The 24,991-nt window shown below is 40.5% G+C and overlaps 4 protein-coding genes across 6 annotated transcripts; 2 read left to right on the forward strand and 2 right to left on the reverse strand.

Moving 5' to 3' along the window:
- Positions 1 to 818: 818 nt before the first annotated feature.
- Positions 819 to 5,076, reverse strand: hapstr1b (HUWE1 associated protein modifying stress responses b). The gene is made up of 4 exons (XM_067498923.1): positions 4,622 to 5,076; positions 3,077 to 3,157; positions 2,650 to 2,925; positions 819 to 2,542 (listed from the first exon to the last, which is right to left on the reverse strand). The coding sequence occupies exons 1-4, from the start codon at positions 4,818 to 4,820 to the stop codon at positions 2,304 to 2,306; spliced, it is 795 nt and encodes a 264-aa protein (XP_067355024.1). The 5' UTR covers positions 4,821 to 5,076; the 3' UTR covers positions 819 to 2,303.
- Positions 5,077 to 5,998: 922 nt separating this feature from the next.
- Positions 5,999 to 13,087, forward strand: abcg2b (ATP-binding cassette, sub-family G (WHITE), member 2b). Of its 2 annotated transcripts, XM_067497093.1 has the most exons (16): positions 5,999 to 6,374; positions 7,184 to 7,356; positions 7,562 to 7,621; positions 7,705 to 7,822; positions 7,912 to 8,067; positions 8,301 to 8,458; positions 8,691 to 8,842; positions 8,925 to 9,023; positions 9,290 to 9,441; positions 9,689 to 9,840; positions 10,291 to 10,380; positions 10,704 to 10,828; positions 11,841 to 11,995; positions 12,093 to 12,182; positions 12,302 to 12,354; positions 12,433 to 13,087. In XM_067497093.1, exons 2-16 carry the CDS (start codon positions 7,205 to 7,207, stop codon positions 12,578 to 12,580), a joined length of 1,860 nt encoding a protein of 619 aa, XP_067353194.1. In that variant the 5' UTR covers positions 5,999 to 6,374; positions 7,184 to 7,204; the 3' UTR covers positions 12,581 to 13,087. The 2 variants fall into 2 exon arrangements, with proteins under 2 accessions (XP_067353194.1, XP_067353193.1); XM_067497092.1 differs by lacking the exon at positions 5,999 to 6,374 and having other exon boundaries at positions 7,079 to 7,356; positions 12,433 to 13,085.
- Positions 13,088 to 13,527: 440 nt separating this feature from the next.
- LOC137123422 (uncharacterized) lies at positions 13,528 to 16,151 on the reverse strand. The gene has a single exon (XM_067497097.1). The coding sequence runs from the start codon at positions 14,937 to 14,939 to the stop codon at positions 13,986 to 13,988; it is 954 nt and encodes a 317-aa protein (XP_067353198.1). The 5' UTR covers positions 14,940 to 16,151; the 3' UTR covers positions 13,528 to 13,985.
- Positions 16,152 to 17,843: 1,692 nt separating this feature from the next.
- Positions 17,844 to 24,666, forward strand: arpc1a (actin related protein 2/3 complex, subunit 1A). Of its 2 annotated transcripts, none has more exons than XM_067497095.1 (11): positions 17,844 to 18,143; positions 18,814 to 18,907; positions 19,117 to 19,221; positions 19,564 to 19,786; positions 20,260 to 20,367; positions 20,550 to 20,653; positions 20,752 to 20,860; positions 21,360 to 21,435; positions 21,526 to 21,719; positions 23,629 to 23,719; positions 23,810 to 24,666. In XM_067497095.1, the coding sequence occupies exons 2-11, from the start codon at positions 18,844 to 18,846 to the stop codon at positions 23,846 to 23,848; spliced, it is 1,113 nt and encodes a 370-aa protein (XP_067353196.1). In that variant the 5' UTR covers positions 17,844 to 18,143; positions 18,814 to 18,843; the 3' UTR covers positions 23,849 to 24,666. The 2 variants fall into 2 exon arrangements, with proteins under 2 accessions (XP_067353196.1, XP_067353197.1); XM_067497096.1 differs by having other exon boundaries at positions 17,865 to 17,885.
- Positions 24,667 to 24,991: the final 325 nt, after the last annotated feature.

Consider the following 24,991-nt stretch of genomic DNA (forward strand, 5'->3'; position numbering starts at 1 on the left):
TATACAGCTTTTACTTGTGAGAGTAACAATTATCCTGTACTGAAATGAGACAAAATAAAAATGTGACGAGTTCAAAGACAACTTTGTGAAACATTTGGATTTTGGTAAAAAATGCAAAATGCAGAAAGGAAGCTTTGAAAGTACATGTCTTGCTGCCTTACTACTCAAGCTGCCGGCTGATTGTGACAGTAACAATAGTCACTATTATGGGTGGAAATTAGACAGAAGTGCTTTGTTATAAAACCCTAGTTTGGACCTAAAAGAGCAACTGAAGAAAAAAAAAAGAAAAGAATCGTAGGTAAAAACAGTTAGAAAAAAAAGAAATCAGCTGGTACTGGATTTGGTACAATCCTGCACAACAACCAGAAATACTGTAGCAGCTTTCTCAAGGCAAAGGCAAGTACAACACAGTGAGTGGCAGTTCTGCTGTCAGATACACAAACACACACAGCAGCAGAATGAAATACACAAGCGTTTGAGTGGAGCCACACAGCAGGGAGGCGGCTCAGCCTCCAGAGGAGCCAGACTTTCAGTCCAGTCTGGTTTTGCCAGCACTCCGTGAAGGAGGAAGAAGAAGAGCTGGAGGAGGAAGTATGCTATAGGAATGAGGGGACGAGTACTCCGGCCCGGTTCATCTGATTATCAGATGTGGAGCATCTGTAAATAAAAACAAATTTTAAAAAGTCAGGGTTAAAATGACAATGTTGCATCTCAATCCAAAACTCTCCCTGCAAACCTGACGCTGACATAAGATCTTATTTAAAAAAAAAAAGATGAAGAGTCAGAAAATTTTTGCAAGTAGAAAATTCAAAGACAACTTTGTGAAACACTTGTATTTTCTTTAATGTCAGAATTGTTATTGTACATGGACATCCCAATGGATTTGCACTTCTTTTTACAATATGTACCACATAAGAGCACCTACATTATTTACACACATTACACAAGATTGTATCACAGCAGTGTGTGAAACTAGCAAAACAAAAGTGTCCCAAGCCTTGCTGGATGATGTCATCCAACAGTCCACAAATTGGCTAAACCAAATCAAATATCACAGCCATCGGCCAGTATGGGTTCACAGGCAACTGCTCCTTGTAATTTTCCAGGTTTAAAGCTGAAATCACAAGTGTGAGTAACTCTTTCAAGATTAAATGATAATGCACCAGGTTAAACTCTTACCAGTTGGAGAAATGTAAACAAAGTTGGTAAAACTGCAACCTCTGGAACATTGTTACTACTCAGTCAAATGTATTTTGATGCTGACGGGGAAACTGTGCATACTTGAATAGTAAACTTGACAATACCTATGGAGTAACTGTGTGGTTCAAAAATTGCAAATGAAATCAGGACATGCATACTTCAAAAAGAAAGCTTTGAAAGTACATGTCTTGCTGCCTTACTACTCAAACTGCCTGCTGATTGTGACAGTAACAATAGTCCCTATTATGTGTGGAAATTAGAAAGAAGTGCTTTGTTATAAAACCCTGGTTTGGACCTAAAAGAGCAACTGAAGAAAAACAAATAAGAAATGTAGGTAAAAACAGGAAGAAAAAAATAAATCAGTGGGTACTGGATTTGGTACAATCCTGCATCCATAAGTACAATCACACAGACAGACAGACAGACAGACAGACAGACACACACACACACTCACTCGCTCGCTGTTTCACAACAACCAGAGATACTGTAGCAGCTTTCTCAAGGCAAAGACAAGTACAACACAGTAAGTGGCAGTTCTGCTGTCAGATACACAAACACACACAGCAGCAGAATGAAATACACACGCTAACAAGCGTTTGAGTGGAGCCACACTGAGTCCAGTCTGGTTTTGCCAGCACTCCGTGAAGGAGGAAGAAGAAAAGATGGAGGAGGAAGTATGCTATAGGAATGAGGGGATGAGAACTCCGGCCCGGTTCATCTGATTATCAGATGTGGAGCACAAAAGAGCCCGGCTAATAAACAATGTCTAAACGCAATTGAAGGATTTTAAGTGTTACATGTGCTCTCTTTGTTATAAGATCTACCGAGGATCAACAAGCATAAACCGGAAAGAAGCATTCTCGGGAAAGAACAAAACTTGAACGTGAACAGTGTGTGTGAGACAAAGGGAGTGAAAGAAAAGTAAAGAAGAAAGAAGGGAAAAATACATGTGGGATGGAAATAAGTGTTTTTTTGTTCCTAGCATTTCAACTAAGATGAAAAAGAGGAAGATTTTAGTGGTTGGCCAAGGCATCAGTCCCCGTCAGCTGTCCAGTCGGCCACCAAGGAGAAGACAGTGGAGGGATCGGTGTTGTAGGGAAAGTTCAGAGCATCCTGTTACGTTTATGAGTGGGTGAGTCTGTGATAACATCACTACAAGGTGCAGGGCCTCGTTTACGATTGGCTGCAGAATCCAGATGGAGTGCCATCTCCTCAGCGATGAAGGTGTTAAGGTCCACATCGTGAAGACCATTCCTACGACGACCAAGGGGCTGTGCAGGGTGAGTTGGGGAACCAGGTGGGCCGGAACGCACAGAAATGCTTGCCATGGCACCACTAAGGCCTGGGAAGAAAGAAGGAAAAAGCACATGAAGCCACACAACACTGTGTAAAATCTATTACATGGCAATTGGCGCAATGGCTTCTAGATGAAGATTTCTTTTGACAAACCATGCAGTGCGATTGCCTCTCTGAAGGGCTGCAGGTCAGTCTCCACAGAGTTGCCAGTCTCTGGGGCTGATGGTCGATTTGCAGATACCATAGCAACTCTAGGCGGGGCGCGGGTTGTCCGCGGAGGTGGAACTTTGCCACACAGAAAGCTAATGAGGTCTTCTCGTCTTATAGTTCTTCTGCGTTTCTTGACCCATGCTATCACCTCCTTATTCCTGCGCTGGTAGCCTAAGTGAATACCCAGGTCATAGCTGCGCTGACGGGCTTCCATACTCTCTGATGACAAACAAAGACAATGTGTTTACTATATTTGGACACAACAATAATAGTTAATATATAACAATCTAATTCATGTACAGTATTTCCTTCCACAAAAACAGAGAATGGACCACAACATAGGTAATAGTCAAACTTTCCTGTTACTTGCCTTTATACAGGTTAGTGACAGCTGTAGCTGCATTTTGAAAAGGCACCCAGAGAGAGAGGCCTTGCTGCTGACACACTCTATCTGTAAATGAAAACAATTTTCTTTTAAAACGGCAGGATTAAAATGACAATGTTGCATCTAAATCCAAAACTCCCAGTGCAAAGCTGAAGCTGAAATTTCTCCTTTAGAGATTTTCAAGTATAAACAGCCAGGAGTGGGCTGCTCTAATCTAACTGCACAAATAACAAGAGTAAGCAAATTGGGGACAGTTTTTTTTTTTTTTTTGAAGAAAGCATTTTCAAACTCAAAACAAAGCAACCAAGTTCTCACAATGAGATGTGACTTTTAAAAACGTTAGCAATCGCTTCAAAAGTGCCTGCAATGGGACTGTGAGAAGGGCAATGATGTAAATAGGGATACGAAAAGCAGTCCATACAAATAACCTTCCTAACGGTCAGACATATTAAGTCGGATCTTGACTAAAAAGTTTGTGGTTGCGGTGACATGAACATTTATGGAACAGCTGTTGCATTCTAAACATAGGGCGGGTCAGATTTGGCAACACAACTGTCTTACGAAGTAGGATCTCAAGACAAGGGGTAATGAGTTCAGTTCACAGGTAGCTGCCAAATAATGGAGCTCCAAGATGTATCGTGGCACCCATAAACATTTTACCGACAGTAATTAGCATAGCGGTGAAACAAAAACCAGAATCATGTCACAAGTGGATACAAACTCAGTTTCAGTATGTGCTAATAGCAGAAGCTAATGGAAACCTAAACCATTTCCAAGAAACACAAGTTCTGTGTACTGTTCAAACACGTTAATCTTTTCGCCATCTTCTTCTGGATATTAACGTCAAGGCAATTGTGTGCTAGAATAAATGTCTTTGTGCCCTTCATCAAAAACCCACCACACCGCTGCGACAATTATCGCTGCATTTGACCGTCAACAAATGAGTTGTTATCAGCCGGTAAACTCCTCCCCGCGTATCGCCATTTTGACGAGCTTGGTAACTGTTAACGGGTGGACAAAAACATTTTTTAGTGTAAGCCATGTTGTGACCGAACCGGAGCAAAACGTGCTGAGAACAGTGAAAACACGCACCGGTGAATCGGCCAGGTTGAGAGTCACCTTGCTCCGCTATTCATTTATCCGCTTGGCCATGTAGGACCTCTGGCAGCGCAGGCCACTGTAATTTAGACTCAGTCCTGATGTCCCACACTCTGACACGGTGACCGGCTGTTAGCAACGGCTAGCCGTAGCTACCGGTTAACGCTACAAGCAGCTAGCAGTAGATCCGGGTCCCGTTATCCACAAGACACCCACTGAGTCGTCGATTTGATACGCACTTTTTAAAAAACACACATTCTGGTGTCAGCCAACACACTCGGGGAGCATAAAGTACCAGTTATTCCGTGAGGAGCCATCTCTGAGTAGCTAGCCTAGCCAATGCCCTTTGTGTGTCTCTCCGCCCGACTAGCTTCCATTAGCACTAGCTCTGACACTTCGCTTAACTTGAACTTCGGTATGCTCCGTACAAACCTTTGTAAAGCTGCGCTACTGCGGTGGCCGAGTTCTGAAAGAGGTGCCACAGCTTCTGTTGACTTTGTTCCGCCTCCTCCTCGTTTGGATCATCCCGCTCGGCCTCTGCTAGGCACTGTCGTTCCCATTTGGAGAACCAGTGTTCGGGGCCGTGCTCCTGGATCTCCGCTTCTCTCTTCTCTTCTTTCCTCTCCTCCATAACTAGCTAACTTTATGTGCTAGTAGCTTATGAACTAGCCTTCGTGTGGAATATAGGCTTGTTGGTCTTACGCGAGCGCCTCGCTATCTATCTTGGATTTTTATAATTGAAATACGGTACACGAGGGGTATTAGTCTATAAACAACAAAAAATAAATAAAATTGTGGTTAGCGCCGCATTGTGTAGGTTTAGGATTCTCCAGTACGCCCAGTGTAAAACAGACCAAACTAAACAACGCGATGACAACACCTTAGAATTTCAGGAACTAGCCACGCCTGTTCAGACTGCGCTGAAAGGCGATTTGCTGCAGCGGTTGTCTGGGTGGTTCTCGTTCTCGTGCACGAAGCCTTATTGGACGAGAACAAAAAAAAAGAAAAGGTCAGAGGAAAACAACTCTGATCTCATCCATGAAATTCTTTGTAGGCTGGCATGAGACATTCTGTTCGGCAGAGGGCAGTCTGTACGTGGAAACGGGTGTTAATTTACTGTAACTACTCCAAAGCACGAGAAAACACGCCTGTCTACAGTCAAGTCGAAGGAAGATTTCCGATATTTCTAATCCTAATATAGAAATCCTAGATTACAAGTGAATGCAATGTCTTTGATATATTGCCCTTTTATATCAGCCGTTTTATTCATTTTATAAAAGCAGGCACAAAGAGAGCAAAGAGAGAAAAAGTCTGAACCTGTGTTACCAACCCCCACAGAACAGAATGTCAGAATGTGTTTGCAGTGTGTTGCATCACAGATTTAATATGCAATAACAAAACCTGCATTAACTGTCCCCATTCAACAGATTTATGTTCAATTTGCCTAATGTATGTGGGTAGAACTTTTCTATTAACAGTTCTATTAAGCACAGTTCTATTAAGAGACTAGAAACTTATCATATAGCTAAGATTGATAGCTAAATGAAATTAAACTGGTACATAATCATACAATTTCAAGTTTTTATTTTAGCATTTTAGATACGAATTGAGAACTTTTTTTTTAACACAAGTGTTGAATAAAGAGCTAAATCCAATTGGTCACAAATTAGAAAATACGGCCCGGGTCCGGACACAAGCCTTTAACGTTAAAATTGTCATTTTTTTGGAAGAGACTTTTCAACAGGCGCAGCGCGGCCAACTTAGCAGAAATGCGTGGGTCCCTCGGTCGCTGCCTCATATCTAGTCAGTCAGAAGAGCAAACAATACTCATAATTGTTTCAGACGCCGTTATTTTAGACAAGGAATGTGACTCATCATAGCTTCTGTTTCTATTATAGTTATAGTTGCCAAGAATATGGATGTACATATGCCTCTATGTACATAGTTAAAAAGACCATTGTGCGTTACAGTGGGCTGAAAACAGGTCGTTTGATTTTCAGAGACAGAGAAAGTTATGCTTCAGGCTTCAAATTTTAAAGTTGAAAAATATGACAATTATGGGCAACTGAGGAAAACTTTTTTGTGCAAAGGAACTAAAACAAAAAAGTTCTCTGGACCGTGACTAAAGAGGAGGTTGAGTGACTCCGGGAATTTTAGTTGAAGACTCGTGAATTAGATGCAACGGGTGTGTTTTTGTTTTTTTCTTTGTCTTTATTAATTAATTTTTTTATTGGACCACAAGATGGAGCTCTCATAATGACAATGTAGTTCGCACCAAAGAAGACTTGATTGCTGAGTGGTGTGAATAGCCAATAGGACATTTGTGTGATGTTTTAAAATGTGTCTGAGTTCCTTTTCTACTTTTTGCTCAAACTCCTGGTGAAGCTCAATAGTTTGGCTTTGACATGTTGATGTTGGGAGCTATGTTCCCTTTTTAATTAATTCAGAGTTTGAGGATTAAGAGCTCCACACAAATCTGATGGAGCTGGGGTGCTTCTGACACTTACTAGCCACAAAGTTTGGGAAACGGCGGTTTGCCCTTGTAGCTAAAAACTCTTCATCCCAACATCAAAACATTATGAAGTACAAACTTGTGGTTGCAATCTCGAGAAGAAGTCTCTGATTTCTTTTTTGTTTGCATTTCCTTCATGTATCTGTGTAGGTCCACAAACATTCAGATTAAAAAGTATAGATCATTAAGATCAGTTGGTAACAATAAAGCATTTTTCATCTGTAATGGAAAGTTATTGTCACCTAGCTCTTGGTGTCTGGATGTCGTTATTAAAAGTGTTGGGATTTTACGGGGGAAGTTCCATGTCACTGTTTTCATAAGTCTAAAAGCCAAAAAGTCCAAAGATCAACTGAGTTGCAGTATAACAGAAACGTGCCGATATACTATAAATGCTCTTACCCGTCTGTCACAGGTCTCAGTGTCACATAGTAAATTTCTCTCTCTGTGACACTCCTTTTCTCGCTCTCTCTTTCTGTTGTCAGCTGTGACAGCTATTTTTGAAGATGTCCAAGAGAGAGCAGACTGTTTGCAGTGCTGAGGAGTATTTCCAGGAACGAGGGCCAACTGTCACATTCAGCAACTTGCACTATTTTGTTAAGGAGACAAGATTCTGCCGCAAGACCGGTCCTGAGAAATGCATCCTCAAAAATGTCAGGTAAGACATGATATTTACTTGTGAGTCTGCCCATATACATAGTGATACAATAGTTAACAGCATTGCTTCTCTGTAGTATGATGACTCTGGGGACGCTTCTTTCTTTGCTTTTCCTGTTTTTATACAATGCTAAATAAATAATTTTTGCAATTTTTTTAGATCTGATAGTAAATTATGTGATCATATGTTGTTTAATTTGTGGCAGTGGCATCATGAGGCCTGGTATGAATGCCATCATGGGCGCCACAGGAAGCGGTAAAACATCGTAAGAAACACACATGTACATGCAATCATGTGCTGCTGCAAACAAATGAATGATCCAACTACATGAATATTGGTTTCTTTAAGGCTCCTGGACGTAATTGCAGGAAGAAAAGACCCTACTGGACTACGGCAAGGAAGTGTCTTAGCGGATGGCAGGGTTGTCACAGCTGAAATTAGGCTCAGCTCTGCCTATGTGGTTCAGGTGCCCAAAGACAAAAATACACACATTCTTAGACACTTTATACTTGGGATTCTAACTAGTTTGTGTTTACATCGTATTTGTTTTTCTAGGATGATATTTTGATGGGCACTCTGACTGTGAGAGAAAATCTGTTGTTCAGCGCCAACCTCCGTCTCAACCCTAAGCATTACTCCACCACAGACAAACACAGCAGAGTAGAAGCCATCATACAAGACCTGGGACTTGAAGACTGTGCAAACACTAAGGCAAAGACAAATGCTCTTTTATATTTTTGTTCTGTAAAACTGTCATTATTAAGTTGCTGAAATAGAAGTACAGTGTTCTCGAAGACTCTTAATTTACTGATATCTTATAAGCAGAAGCACTTAAAATACACTTAAGCAAAGAAGAGCACATAGTTATTTCAGCCATTTCTGTTCAGCTCAGAAGCCAAGTGTTTAGTGTTTTTTTTTGTGTGTGTGTGTGTGTGTGTGTGTAGATAGGGACAGAGTTTCTGCGTGGTGTATCGGGAGGTGAGAGGAAGAGGTGCAGCATTGGTGTGGAGCTCATCACTTCTCCCTCTCTGCTATTTCTGGATGAACCGACCACCGGACTAGATTCCAACACTGCAAACTGTATCATCAGTCTACTGCACAAGTACAACACAAATCATTACATGAGCCCACACACATACTCACACAAAGAATACAAATGGAAACAAGCACACAAAGCTGCTGAAAAGCCCGAACAGAAAGCAATGTGCTGTTTACAGTCAGACTTCATTGACATTCAGATTAATGCATCTCTAAATTGGAAGCATCTACTTTTTCTATTCTTTTGTTGTCTGTAACTATGCAAGTGTTAACACATTTTTGAAACATTTCCACAGGCTGTCCAGGAGAAATAAGACTGTGATCTTCTCCATCCACCAGCCACGCTACTCCATCTTCAGACAGTTTGACCACCTGACTCTGATGCACAAAGGGGAAGTGGTGTATGCGGGAGCAGCGCCCCATGCACTAGACTATTTCACGAGCCTAGGTACTTAATGTGTGTTTATTATAAAAGGGGTCTTGATTAGGAATGTATTGTTCTTTTGCATTTGATTGGGTTTTTTCTACAGGCTACCAAATCGACTCCTTCAACAACCCTGCTGATTTCTTCATGGACATCACAAACGGAGAAGCAAAACCAACACTAGAGTCAGTAATGGAAGATGCACGTACGTAGAAATACATATCCAGTAAGCATGTATCTGCTAAAAGATATGTAGATGTCGATATGTAAATTTGTAAATGCTTTTTTTGTATTTTAGTATGTAGCCTATTTAAGAGTACATCTAAAACCAGATTCACTCCTGTGGTAAACATATTATTACCAAACCCTGTTCGCTGGAAAGATTTAACGACTGTTATAAAATGATAAGTTTATCAAACTGTCTGTTATCTACATACAACTTTACACTGTCTTTATGTTGTCTTTTCACAGCTGAGAGTAAAAACACACTCGCAACAAAGTACCAGCATTCCCAGCTGTTCCAGGAAGTTCTGGATGAGTTGGACCATGTGAACCAGAGCATTTATGATGGGGTCACAGGTCAAGATGTGGCCGCCAACTATGCTACTTCTTTCCTGTATCAGGTCAGCTGGCCCTGCAGTTCAGAAATATCTTTAAAACCTCTTTAAAAAAAATATGAAATTGTTTCACAGTTAAGCGAATTAAAATCATTGTCATTGTGATTGACAGAGGTCAAAGTGTGTTCCTGATTGTGTCACATGGTTTAGTGAGCCAGTTGTTATTTCCTTGCACTTGGCTGCCCGCTGATGAACCCTGTTTATAACTGTCATCATGCCATAAAAAAATTAAAATGCTTTGTGTGTGAGACAGATGCGTGTGGTCTGTGGCAGGACAGTCCTGAACACCCTGAGGAACCCACAGACCTCCTATGCCCAGCTGGCTCTCAACATCTTTTTTGCAATTCTGGTGGGACTTATTTATTACCAAATACCCATGACAATGCCCGAGGCCTTACAGAACAGGTACTGTGTGTGTAACCTGCTGCATAGCACATCTGCTCAATTTTTACCTTTACACACTCTTTGTAAATGTCTCAGCTTTCCTCAGCCCACCTAAAGACCAAGTTACAGCACAACTACCTAATGAAATCAGAAGATAGAAGGTTGTTTTTATTACCTAGTACATTATTGCATGTTGTAAGTAGGAGGAGATAATTATGATGATGATAATAATGATAAAACAGCAAAAACAAACATGTCACTCTCAGAAACACCTGCTAGAACCTTTTTGTAGTTGTTGATAAAGTTCAGAATGATAAAGTTCAAAAAAGTGAAATATGCAAGTGTTTGATGATCAGTTCAATATATAATGCAGTGCATGAGAAACAGATCAGGTGGTATTTGCTGATAGTATCTACGTAACTATATCCATCAGAAGAACTGATAATATGTCTGTCTCATGAATGATAACAGGAGTGGAGCGTTCTTTTTCCTTATCATCAACATGGTGTTTGGGAATCTTTCTGCTGTTGAACTCTTCATCAATGAAAGGGCAATATTCATGTGAGTAAAATATGAAATGTGTATCAATGTTTCCATAGGATGACATTAAAGTTGTTTTGATTTCTAGATAGATTTGTGTGTATCATTTCTCTTGTAACTGCTCTACAGTTTTATGTACTGTAAAGATGGTGTTATGTATTTTTCTTTCTGTCAAATGCTACAAAAACACCCCAAACCATGAAAAGCCATCATAAATATTCTGTTTATTTTAACATTAATTATACGTGACTTAAAACGTCTCGGATTATTGCAAACCATTCAGAGTCCCATGTTTTCAACTCCATTCGTGTTTGTATTTATGCAGTTATGTGTTTCTTCTCCAGTCATGAGAATTCCAGTGGCTATTACCGCACATCTGTCTACTTCTTATCCAAGATCTTTGCTGATCTCATCCCAAACCGCATCATTCCCATCTTTGTGTTTTCAGCTATCGCCTACTACATGATGGGTAATTTACCTGCATGCATGGATGTAAATTGACTAAGGCATAACCTTTATGGCTTATTTCATGAAGCAAACCAGTTTCAATTTTGCTCTTTACTTAGTCAAACACAAGTTAGTCAGTTGCACAAAAATAAAGACCATCAGCCAGAAAGCTTAGCCATGCTAGCCCTATGCTAAGTTATGATCCAATGGTAACAATTCATAACAGAAAGAAAGGAAAATGTCTGGCAATTTGTCTTGTCAAATACAGGAAGAGTTTTTACTGTGTGATTGTTGTACTTCATTTTTTTTTTTATTTTAATATGCCTGTAATATTTAATTCCTGCCAGAAGCATGCAGTACATTTTCTGCTGGAATGAATGGAGTTGATGCTTTGATGCTTCAGTCTGCCATACTTCTTAGAATGGAACAAATTAATTTTGGGGGGATTCATGGCAAGTTAGCCATGGATAAGATAGTCAAGAACTAAACGGTTTTGTACAACAGATAAGTGTAGGCCTATATTTAAAACATGATTAGTAATTAGACCTAGTCTATCTTGTAAAACTGGAGTCATATTATTTCATACAGGTGAGCAGATTCTCCCAATGCAACCACTCACCCACTATTGAGAGAAACAGGTGGTGGTTTATTTATACAGCTTGCATGGAATGAATGTTGTACCTGCTCTGCAGCTGGCAATGGACTTTACGCCATCACAAAGAGGTTCAGGTTTTAACAAATACAATCTAGATTCACAGGAATCCCTCCAAAAAATGCTTCCTATGTCAATGTGTCTGGGGGTCTTGGGTGGTCTTCTATCTGTGCACAATACTCACATTTTTCGAATTTGTTGCAGCTTTTTCAGTACAAAATTCCCCGTTTTGTTTTTTTTTTTTGTAATTTGAGGACATATACTTGAAAACTTGTGAACCTATCCTTTAATGTCTAAATCCACCTGAAAGAAACCCTGTAGTGTGTATTGATACTCATATTCTGCCTTCGTCTTCTTCACATATACTAATCACTCTTTTCAGGGTTGAAACCTGCCTTTGAAGCCTTCCTGTGTTTCGCTCTGACCCTGTGTCTGGTCAGTCTAGCAGCAGTCAGTCTGGCCTTTCTTGTCTCGGCGAGCGTTTCGTCATTTGCCATGGCCAATATTCTCATCGCTCTACCCTTTGTCTTCATGATGGTGAGAAAGATATACCATAAACACCTCTGTAATCATTTAGCCTTACAAGGCTAATATCTAACTTTTCCCTTATTCCATTTTTGTCCTCTGAATTCAGGTATTTGGTGGTTATCTTGTCAATCTCAATGCCATGCTGAGCTGGCTGTCCTGGTTGAAATGGATCAGCATCTTCAGATATGGATTGAATGTAAGAAAGCAGGCATAGCAAAATCTGGAGCATGTGGTTGTGAGATTGATTTCAGTCTGGGTTAATGCAATCTGTCTTTGAAATGAAGAAGTTGATTCAGCCTGCTCTTTCTCTCCTAGGCTGCATTTATCAATGAAATGAAAGGACAGTTCTTCTACGACAACACCACCATGTGAGTGTGGTACTGTAGCATAGCTGTTTAACCCATATGCACACTCTAACACACACTGAGCTTCTCTTTTTCTTGCAGAATCCCTGGGGAACTGTTCCTGAAAACCCAGGACATCGACTACTCCATATGGGGTTTCTGGCAGAACCACGTGGCCCTGCTGGGAATCATAGTCGCCTGCATGCTCCTGGCCTACGTGCAACTGCGACGAATAAACCGCTGGAAGTGATGCCCACCTGTATCCATCCATCCATCCATCATCATTTCTGTCATCACACACAGTGTCTTCATCTTATTTATTTGACAGAAAACTGAACATATTGCGAGAAATTGTTTTGTGTACACAAGATGTAATAATGATGTATTATATCATTTCAATCAAGACGTTTGTTAAACATTGCACATGTAATCTCTGTCACTCTTGTTTTCACATGTAATCACACATGCTGTAACACTTGACTGCCAGATAGAAAAGCTGGCACTAAGTGCACACTAAGTCTGTGCACGACGGAATTTACAGCAACAGCCAAGTAAATGTCTAAGTCCTCACAAAGCTCCTTACAGCGAGTGAGACATCATCAGTCAAAGTCGTCTAAACTAGGTAAAAAAATTGTGTTGTGCTGAAATAGAAGGAAATGTCATATTGTTATTCTAATACACTTTGCTGCTTAAACACTTTTAAATACCAAAAAATATGTACATATAAACTCATTGGATGCACAAATGCTTTAAAACCAAATTTCATAATAAAGAATGTTGAACACAAAAACTAGCCCCTTGAATTCCGTCCATCTGAACAAATTAACACTAATTAAGATTTTTTTTTTCCAGTTTTAATACTTGGCTGCAAATGTTTTGCATTCGAATATTATTTAAAGTCTAGAACTCATAGTCATCTTTTGATGCTGGGTTTTATTTTTTCTCGGTTGAGCCTCTGGCAGGTCTCAACTGCATCAGTCTTTAGTTCCCGCTTAAGGTGCAGAAGTTGATCATCTTTACACTGACATAAAAACAACATTAAAACCCAAAATATTTGATAAATATTTCCCCAAAATTCAACATGTCAGTATGTGTTTATGTGACATGGCTACTTCAATGGAATAAAAAAAAAAATAAATAAGGTTTGTGCGTTTGCTGCAAAGCATCACTTTTTCATTGAATCAGCTTTGTATATATCAAATATAAGATTTTTATTGAGTGTTAGTGCACGATTTCATCTCGCTGTAAAGCTGAATATTGATGATTTAAAAGTATATAATGAATTCTCAAAATACACGAAAGACATGTGAGTGGTTCATTGCATCATTGTGCGTACCATCACAGAGGTGGAATTCATCAAATAGTCTGCAAATACCCCAATGTGTTGCTCAAGCACTCAAGTATAAACTTGGTTCTACTATAACTTCTACTTCTCATTTGATGAGATGGACTAAGACAACAGGACATTTTATGAGCTTGGCCAAATTATCTGTTAAATCATAAAAACTGTTTCTCTTAAAAGGGAAAAAGATCACTAAAATCACATTTTTCTCCTTAATCCTAGAACACACACACCACACAGGAAAAACAATCATCAGACACATCTGTCTATGCCACAACAAAAATAGAATCTACGGTTCATTCTCCTTTCGCTTTTAGAAGCTTTTCACACTGCTTCCACTCAGGCTGTTTCGCACTGTTACTGGTGTGTTTTCCAACCCGCGCAGCCACTCAGTACATTTCAGTACCACATGCTCATCCACACCATAGTCCTTCTCTTCCTCATACTCCACATCGTCATACTTGTGTTGCTCATTCAGAAGTGAGATTTTAACAATTGAGCTGATATCTCCCAGTTCAGCATCACTGTTGTGTTTCATGGCAACTCTGCAGTTTGGAGTGCTGTGTTTCTGTGTGGCTGGTTGATGCCTTTTAGGGACATTTTCCCTCCTACGTCTTGAATCGGTGACACTTCCAGAAGCGCCAGCTCCATTTCCAACATTTTTGGCTGCTGAACGTGGATGCCTTTCACTGTTTCTCCTCTGCAGCAGAAGAACAGCCTCAGGTGTTAGAGTCAGTGTGAAACTCGTCTCTTCTTGATGTCTGCTCCCCATCTTCATCTCTGATTCCCTTACATGTTTGTGCTGTTGCGTCTTTAACAGGGACTCACCTACGCTGGAGGCAGGTAAGCTGTCTGTCTGTGATGAGGGCAACAATCTGTCCCGTCTCCTGGCATGCAGCTCTGCCCCAGACACTCCTTTGGCAGTTGGCAGATGACTCCTGGGTTGGCTCTTCTTCCCCAGCTGTTTGATGTTTAAAGCAAGTCGCTCCTTCACAGAGTTGCCTTTTTCTTCTCTTAGGACTTTAGTCTTGGTTGCAGTAGTCATAGATGAAGTACTGTTGTTGATGGGTTTCTCCTTCCCAGTCAGTCCCGACACAGAGCGCCCAATCGACACAGGTGGAATGAACGGCATTTTAGTAACACACAGGATTAGGTAGGAGAGGAGCTCAGTTTTGTGGCTGAAGTGCGGGAAGAAGAGACACGCAGGCTCTAAGGAGGAAACCGATTTACTGAGGGAGGTGAGACACTGTGACACATCCTTGGCCATGCAGGGGTCAGCAGATAGGTTGTTGCTGCTGGGATCATCTACCCTGGAATAACCAACATCCTTAAAGTGTCTTATACCCAAGCAGTAGGAGGAGGAGGCATGGCATTACTTCAAATAGTGTGTGTGACATCAGAGGAAGGCAACACGGGCTTTTTCTGCATCTCACATGCTCGTTAGTCTCAAGATCAAAGGTCTAAAAACAACCCTTCACTTCTAATCCTGTGGTGTCATCAGTGAGGGCACGTTTACTACACACGGCACAAGTACACCAGCAGGCTTAATGTGTGGTGGTAAAAGTGACATCTGTCTCTATTACAAGATCCAGGATTGGTCTGGGACGTGTCTAATTCCCGTCCAGTGTTCCTCTTATTTCCATAGTAATGGGAACAATGGGCCACGTTATTCGCCCTCTTATATTTTATAATAAGGCAAATATCTTATCTTAGTTTGTCAGAGATATCTATAAGTAACATGTTTAAGTACATTCAGCTACTGTGATTGAACATAAATGTTTTGGTACCGGCAAGATTTATCAGAATATGTCGGGCAGGACAGGTCTAGTGTCAGAGGAGAGCAAACATTTTGTTGGCTGCTTTTCAATTGGCAGCTTAATCGTAAATATTGTTTACAAACCGATTTTAAACAAAGATATCTCTGCTAAATAATTCTTAAAAAAATGTAAAACCAGTTCACACTTCATCAAAATTTAAACCTGGGATCATATATTTTTTTAAAAAAAGATTCCAGTGCATAGTAAATTGCAGAAGAATTCTGTTTCTAATAGTTTTGCTTAGGAATAACTCTGTCTGGATTAACGCTGGAGCAGGTGCCAGTCTATCAGAGCACTCCAGTGAAGCATTCCAGTCTTCTCTTTTTTGGAAATGCTAGTTTAATTTGAAGCCATTACTTGTTTGCAGCAAAATGTCTAGTTTGCATGTGTGCAAGTTTATGATGTCCATGCAATGTGCTCAATCTTTCAACAAAGACAATTGCTGAAAAAAAAAAAAATGTGAAAAAAAAGGCACCAATTTTTTTTTATTTTAGATAGATAATGTTTTAATTAGATTTTGTAAAAACATTAACACTTTCTACAGGACAGAAAAAAACATCTTCTTAAAAATCATATATGTAAACACACGAATCCATTTATGTTATCTTGATCTTAAGCTGCAATAGTCATTTGAATAAAAGTTACTGTTATTTAAGCCTGTATTCATTCATGCACAGCAGGTCTTCCTGTGTATATAGAGAACCAGTCGACAACGAGGACAAGTGTGGTAGGCATCCTTGAAGCGGTTTAGGAAAAATGGAATGAGGCAGCATCCTACCACCAACCTGTGAGAGGGAAGGCCTTCGTTAAGCAGCATCTTTTCAATGCATGTGCATTTAATTAATTCTGAGTAATTAGATAAGATTTAGATGTTCGAATGTGTCTCTCCTCACCCACATAACACAAACACAAGACACATGAGCCACGCATATGTCCCGACTTTGTAGATGACATGTGTGATGACCTGGGTCTGACAGGAATGGCATGTTGTCAAACCTGGAGAGCGATACAGCTCCGTCTCATAGCTCACAAACGCCGGCCTGGGCGTAGGAGGAGGGGGAGCGGATACTAGAGAAAAATAGATGGAAGAATTAATTTTACAGTAGTGTAATTTGATCAACAGTGTAATGCAGAATGTTCTATGCTCAAAATGAAAACAAGGTTGTATTTGAACGTGTTAGGATTAAGAAGTGACAGTTTTTTGTATCTACAATTTTAATATTAAAGTAATTAGACAACTTTTTGACTTGTATTATTTCTGAATGAAACTGAAAATGTAATTCTTTCCAAAGCATCCATTTACAAGTACTAAACAAAACTACCACTGGAATTTAAATCACATTGTGAAGGTTTACTGACTGAAAATCAGCACTCCAGGTTAAGGGAAAGTATAAACCATCACGAAACTGGGTACCAAGAGAATGCGATATTTAGGCCTCGTAACTGAAACAGGGCTTATGTGGGCATGTACCTGTTAGAGAAGATTGAGTTTGAGTAGGGCAACCCATTCCTGGAGAAAGGGAAAAAGAATGTGGAAATGGTGGAGGACTGTAAGGTGACCTAATGTGGCTGATCCTCACATTTTGCCCTGTTTCAGTGCTCTTAAGGTTTTTTTTTTTTGTTTTCAACCATCCCAATTGATTTTTTTTTCAGACTCTGCAAACCAAGCATGATGAGTGGGTATTTACCTGGTAAGACGTAGGGTGGAGGCGTAGGAAATGACTCATCCAGTGCTGGTAATAAATCCATTTATCAGATTAGGTAATGCACCACGGGAAAAACAGAGATTAAATGTGTTTTAATGTTTGCAACCAGCAGCAGTTCATCAGGTCTGACAGGTGCAGTTAATTGAGATCTCCTCTGATTGGTTAAAGAGCATATAAGCCTTAAGTCAATGGCCAGATAATATATAAAAATAAAAAAAAAACTGCATCTAAGTGTCTCCTAACATCCAGTTTTCTTCATTGTGCTGCAATAAAATTTTGATTATATGTAATGTGAAATTATTCCATTCCTGGATGCCTTCGAATTCTGTTTGTTGTAGGTTAAAAGCTCATTTAATCCTTTATTGTGTTATTTGATAACAAAATTGAAGCAATTTTCCAAAAACTAACAGCCACACATTGAACAACGGTTAAAAAAAAAAGCGGAGTCCCACTACAAGTCACATCTTAGAGAAGCTGACTCCTGGGGGTCTGGGTCTCCTGAAGCTTCAGTACTTGGCCTGTCACCCTACTGGCTTTGAACGTTTTATTTTATCCCCCGCTGTCACTAGATGGCGCTCTAACCGTAACCGGTTAGACCAGTTTGGGTGTTTCTATTTGAGCCACTGGAGGAGCTATTCACACTCGTCGCAGTTTGTGGGAAAGACTTTCGACGTGAACGAGGTTATTCAGGTGAATGTAGCTGCTAGTGTGATGATGCTAAGCTAGCTGTCAGCCAGGAATTCACGGGTTTCGCTGCCGAGTTAGCTGCCGGATGCTTCCTGGTCCTGCCCTGCTGGCCGTCTTGACATTCCCTCAGCGTTCCCGGACGAATTCGTGTCGACTGACCAGAGTCCGCGAATTCAAGTCCACTCCTTTAGCTTTCCCCTGCTAGCGTAAGTTAGCTCGCCGGCTAACGAGAGTGAACACTCGTAGAACCGGACTGACGAGGTAGGTTTCGCATGGAGGCTAACGGAATGGGTTAGCTATCATCGATACTAAGGAAAATGGAAACACCGGGGTCGGGTATAACTTGGGGAAGTGGGCCTTCTGGTAAACGCGGGGGGAGCAACGTGTCAATATAGCATCATTTCTCAAAATGATTAGTGTAGCTGTCAGGCCTACCCGGATAACACCGGTGAACTAAAGTAACGTTAGCAATATGAGCTCGGGAGGTTGGAAAACGCTTTGCTAGTGTTGAGGCTTTTACCGGGCAAAGCAACACACTGGTGGTGGCGATAGAAAAATTAACCAGCTGAGCAAGTCAACACCGGTTCACAAAGGAAACTTTATACCCTGACAGGACGTTGTTGGCCTCGTTGTGCTATGGCAAAAAACTTGCCATTAGCTAGAAGAACTAACGCTAGCATGCTAAGGGTAACATAAGCTTGTGCAAGCAGCCTGTCAGAATTACGACTGATCTGGATCAAGTCACTTTGGTAACGTATCCGAGAAAATAGGGATCTGAGTAATGTAGTAATAACTGTGCACTGGTTCTCCCGCTTGGGAGGTAATCGGAGAGATTTCTTTTAATGTGAGGAGCTTTAATGGACGCGCAGTTCAGTCTGGCTGCTTGCTCAGGGTTTGTCGCTGAACTAAGTTTTGCTGTGTGACTTCGCAGAGTTGTACTTAAGGACCACACCCAGACAAGATGTCCCTTCATCAGTTTCTGCTGGAACCCATTACCTGCCACGCATGGAACCGCGACAGGACACGTAAGGATCGAACATTTCCTCGTTTATTCGCACGTGCATCACACACTAGTGAAGGAATTTGTGACAGGCCACAGGTGATGCCTCGGTTTGTGTCTTACACTACGTCCAGTTCGGCACCTGTCAGATACCAGATACTGGTCCAGCTTGTTTTGTTCTCTGAACGTTCATTGTTTTAACCTGCTTTCTTCGTACTCTTTTATTTTCTGCAGAAATTGCCATCAGTCCTAATAACCACGAAGTTCATATCTATAAGAAAAGTGGCAACCAGTGGGTCAAGACCCATGAGCTGAAGGAGCACAATGGACACATAACAGGTGTTTGGCAGACCGCTTTTGACATATTTCAAATCTTTAACTGATTTAGATTAAGTTATTTGTTTACTAGCACTAATAAACTCTCAGCTGTAATAGCATTAAGCCAGCAACTGATATACTTACTCATTGTTTATTATTGAATGTTTACATCTATCGATTGGTCAAAGAAATTGTCTTTGACATTTCAGAACATAGTGAAAATTCCTATACCAATTTCCCATAGCCCATGTATTCATGTAGCTTGTTTTATTCAATCGCTAAAAGCAAAGTTTAGGTTACTTTAGAAGTAATATAATAAATCTTGTTCCTTTGGACTAAATGGTTTTCGTCTCTGTGTTGTAGGTATCGACTGGGCTCCCAAAAGTGACCGTATAGTGACTTGTGGAGCAGACCGTAATGCCTATGTGTGGTCTCAGAAGGAGGGCGTATGGAAGCCCACACTGGTCATCCTCAGGATCAACCGAGCTGCCACCTTTGTCAAGTGGTCACCGCTGGAGAACAAGTTTGCAGTTGGCAGTGGGGCCAGACTCATCTCTGTCTGCTACTTTGAGTCTGAGAATGACTGGTGAGATTATACTGTGATGCTGTTTATTGTTGGCATTTTGTATTATTTATGTTTTTCTTGCACTTGAACATAAAGCAAGTTTGCTTTTTTTGTGCACTAATGCATTTCCAAATTGACATTGGCCTAATTCTGTACATCATTCTAGTGAATAATTGCTGCTTGGTTGCTTTAGGTGCAGAAACCTATTTTTTTGTTCTTAGCTCCACTCAAAAATGCTTTATATTCGAATGACTGGTACTGAACCACTTCCATGTTTTGTGGAGGTTTTCCTGACACTGTGGTGATCTGTTTTGCTTCAGTTGGATTGTTGCTACGTATTTTCCAAATGTTGTTTTGCATGTGGCTTTTTCATAATTATCATTTCTGTTTTAGTTGCATTTAAATAAAACGTAATTAATAAGTAGGTATAATAAAGATTAGCTCAATTGTTTGGGGGATTCACACTCAAAAATGTTTGCTGTCCTCTGAAACAGGTGGGTGAGCAAGCACATCAAGAAGCCAATCCGTTCCACCATCCTCAGTCTTGACTGGCATCCCAACAATGTCCTCCTGGCTGCTGGATCCTGTGACTTTAAATGCAGGTGAGTGCTGAAAAAAATCTTTTAGGATGAGTTGAGGATGAGCTTATTGAAAACCTGTATAACATTTTCTCTCTCTCTCTCTCTCTCTCTCTCTCTCTCTCTCTCTCTCTCTCTCTCTCTCTCTCTCTCTCTTTGTCCTTTTTCTATTTACGCTGTTCCTATTCCTTGTAACTGGCCTGCAGGGTGTTCTCAGCCTACATTAAGGAGGTGGAAGAAAAACCAGGCCCGACACCCTGGGGCAGCAAGATGCCATTTGGAGCTGTGCTAGCAGAATTTGGAGGAGCGGGTTTGTATTCTTGTATTTACTGTCCATGCATTATCAAAAATCCTCTTTCGTATCACTTGCAGTAATTAATGAATTTTTATGCACTTTGTGTCTGATAGGTGGAGGCGGTTGGGTCCACTCAGTGTCTTTCTCAGCGTCTGGTAACCGCCTGGCCTGGGTCAGCCATGACAGCACTGTCACTGTGGTAGACAGCTCTAAGACTGCCAGGTTTTCATTTCTTTGCATAGCATATTCCCTTCTCATCTTTTAAACTGTCATTCTTTTATTTTTGTATTTTTTATTTTAAATAAACAATTACAGTAGGTAATGCACTTTTTAATATGGTGCATGGTTTAAATGCCAGTGCACAGTCCACTGTTTGTTTGCTTTGAAATGCAATGCTCCACCCATTGAGCTACTAGGCCCCGATTAAAAAAAAAAAAAAAAAAAATAATCTACTGTTGTTTAAAATAAACATGAAAAAGATAAACACTAGTTAAACACTTCCAAAACAACAGTTACATAATGACACACTGTTGTCGACAAATTGCAGGTTACATGAATTAAGTCAGCAGCAAAATAAGGCTGAGCAAATACCTTTACATGTTCTTACTGGATACCTCCATACATCAGCAGTGGCTTTTCTTTATATAACTGCCATAGTCGCTAAAACAACAAAACCAGTTGACTCTGAAGATCAAAGCTAAATTTGAGTGTTTGTGCTCAGTCCCTCACAGCTGAAGACGGAGTTCCTTCCTCTCCTCAGTGTCATGTTTGTTTCAGAGAACAGTCTAGTAGCTGCGGTAAGAGTAAAACGTTGAACACACATCATTTCGAAGCAGACATTCGCACCGAGTAAAGAATGCCATTTTAAAAGTTTGGTGTGTCTTCAGGGCCATGACTGTTGCCCCATGCTGTTCCGTTGCGACGACGGTGGAGCGCTGACATTCGTATCAAAGCTCGACCTCCCGAAGCAGAGTATTCAGAGGAACATCTCTGCCATGGAGCGCTTCAGGAACATGGACAAGAGAGCCACCACCGAGGACCGCAACACTGCCCTGGACACACTGCACCAGAACAGCATCACGTAAGTCACACAGTGTAGGGCAGGACCTGGAAATTATCTTAAGTGCTCTTTGGATGCCTGCTAAACATAAGTTTTGAGTTTTTCAATAAACACAATATTATGTGTAGTAAAAATAATTCAAAGATGATTTTAGTTTAACAGTTATTTTGGTTCAAGTTTAGTAAGAGATGTGCTTTTAATATTGAGTTCTTGCCAAAGGTTGGTCTCCATGCTCTTTTTTTTTTTTTAAGAAGGGATTAAGAATTTCTGTTCTTTCTTTTAAGTCAGAAAGGATGCACTAATGACTATTAATTGTCAGAGGGCTAATATTTTTGGCCTTGTCATTTTTGTTTTTTTCTTGTTTTAGTTCAAAGCGTCGTGACCTTAATCTGTAGTGATGTTGTCTTTGTTGTTTTGACGATATTAAACTAAACAGTTGTATTTTCTGGACTTGATCCAAACACTGGAGGTAATAGTTATTAAGTTTAAATGATTAGATTCAGCTTAAACTATTTATATCTTTGATCCTTTATAATCTTTTAAGTACTAAGAGAAACTGGCAGCAGATATACTTTAACACTTTCCTTACAATAATGTTCATTAGTGAAGATGAAGCCACATTTGTCTTTTTAGCTAGTAAATGCTGCATTAGCAGTAGCTAGACATGGCAACCTGCTGTTCAATGTTTTCTGCACTGACCTTTGATAAGCAGGCTGTTCAGGCTGCATGTCTTGTTGGAACTACTTCAGTGCAATTCTCCTTGACATTGACAAACATTCACCACAGGCTGAGGTCGCCTGTGAATGTCCTGCCTAGCCTTAGAAAGTGTCTGCGCTCAGACACAAGACAAGACCATCGCAAACAACCAGCTGAAGTGCATGTACAGTGCAGCCCACACTAGGTTCCTCATAATATTATTGCTTCTTGACATCCCCATGTCACCTGTAGTATGTCATGAACAATATTCTAAAACTCAGATCTTCCTTTCTTCTTTTTGTAAGTGGAAGTGTCACCGTCTGCTGTGGACTTTAAATTAAACAAGAAGCAGGCGCTAGAGGCATTTAAGGACGTGTACAGAGTGTAGGTCATTCATGCTTCAGAAGTATTCAGAGCCTTAATCCACTAAAATACAGCAGAATAAAGTTAAATATAGATCAGAACTGGGTTGGCTTTATTTTGGCCGATACAGATCTGTTGATAAATGCCCAGATCAGCCCTGATACCTATACTTGGTGTTGGATCGAGTTACTATGCTAAATACTATGCTGCTGGGGACATCTGTGGACAGTATTTGTGAATTTATTTATACACAAAATGAAAAACGTTCTTTGTAATATTTTCTCTACACAAATCTAAAATAGGTCTTACATCAGACTGCCAGTGAATATGTAAAAAAACCCTTGAAATATGTAGATGCTGTGCTCAAATGTAACAATGTACACGTCACATACACCGTCTAATCGCTAGCAATCGGTTTCGTTAACTAGTGATGCGACTACCTTGTTGCCACTGGCAGCAGGGGAAATGCCACTCGACATCTCTCCCGTGTGAAACTCGTGGAGATTATTTGCACTAAGTTTGCTAAATATCCTTTAAGTAATTTTTAGTTTAATCTACAGTTGTCTACATAGGCAACAAAACCGCTTACATTTTACTTGCACTACAAAATGGAGGTGAAAATTCAGGTTGTTAAATCTGTATTGAAATACAGATACACTCATATTAACCTGTGACCTCTTGGAGTATTTAATCGTTGAAAGGTTGCCAGGCAACCAGCATTTGTCTCTTGCAAAAAAGCATGTTTTCCAAAATGTTTTTTTTTACTGCCGCACACTGTCATCATGGCAGCACATTATAATGCATAGGTAAAATTATTCCTACCACTTTTCATCCCTTCAAACTTGTCCCTATTTATGTGTGTGTCCTTTAGCCAAGTGTCTATCTATGAGGGAGACAAAAGGGATTGTCGCAAGTTCTGCACCACAGGCATTGATGGAGCAATGACCATTTGGGACTTTAAGGTAAAAATACACATTCGCAGTCTGCTGCAGAGCTTTGCTTTCCCAGATGTCTCTGCTCAAATTCTCCTGTGTGTCTGTGTTTATCTTCAGAGTCTAGAAGCTTCTATCCAGGGTCTCCGCATCATGTGAAGAAATGAATGAATGAATGAAGAGACACTGCGGCCTCACTTCTCACTCCTCGCCACCCAAGTCCTCACCCCTCCTCCCTTCCCACCTCATCCCCCTCCTTCCCCTGCTGCGCAGCCAGTAACATACACAACTGACCTTACTGAGTGTCTGCTGAAGCACTGATCAGACCATAACACACACACTAGTGGGTGTGTGCTTACACACACTACACACATGTGCGCACTCACTAAAATACACAAATTCACACACTACACGCAAACACACACACACACTCTGAGCTGACGTGTGAAATTACTGTTGATTTACTTTTTGTTTGTTTTTAAATGAAGGTTAACCAGGGGTCAAAGTGGGAAGGTCCTCTGACACGTATTAAAACGTGACGTGAAGTGTGTGTTTTTATGTTCTCTAACCTCCTGTACCAAAAGTTGAACACTAAAAAGTGTGTTTTATCCAAAAATCAGACTGTATTTCACTTCAGATTAACCTTAACATTGATCTCAGAATATCGGTGTTTTAGTAGAACGCTGGATGTGACGTTTTACTTCCTGGTGGATATTAAATATTCTCCAGCAGGTGATACCATTGTTTAGTTTAGGATCTGTGTTATTGATATCCTGAGGTCATGTTGCTGGTTGGCTGTAAAGAGCTGTACAGGATCTGATGGTGGAAAGAGAAAGCAGCTGTCAAACTCATAGTCACAGCTGGCCAGCACTAGGCTCTGTAGCTATTACACTAAGATCACACAAGATGGAGGATTTCTATGTAAATGATCATGAGGTAGACATGAAATAAAGACAAACTACATTTACAGTACACAACTCACTTGACTGCTCTCTTCCTTTTGTCTTCATCTGTGACATATAGCGGCTATATACACTTGAATGTGCAGTACTAGTTCTTATTAACTGCTGTCCATTTTTCTTCTGTGTAATTCTGTATTAGCAAAGTCCTGCTAAATAGGTGAACTAGAAGAAGATCATGAGGTAGACCTAAAGATGCCCCGTGGAGTCCAGCAGTAGTCACCAAAATGTATCTTGGGTCCACCAGAAGTGTTCAGGGTCTTCGACGCGAAACATCTGCAGAGCAAATTTTTCAGATTTAACTCATGGATTGTTAACATCTTAGTTTACTAGGAAACAGTCT

This window comes from Channa argus, chromosome 3 (assembly GCF_033026475.1).
Source record: "Channa argus isolate prfri chromosome 3, Channa argus male v1.0, whole genome shotgun sequence".
In the NCBI taxonomy this organism is placed as follows: domain Eukaryota; kingdom Metazoa; phylum Chordata; class Actinopteri; order Anabantiformes; family Channidae; genus Channa; species Channa argus.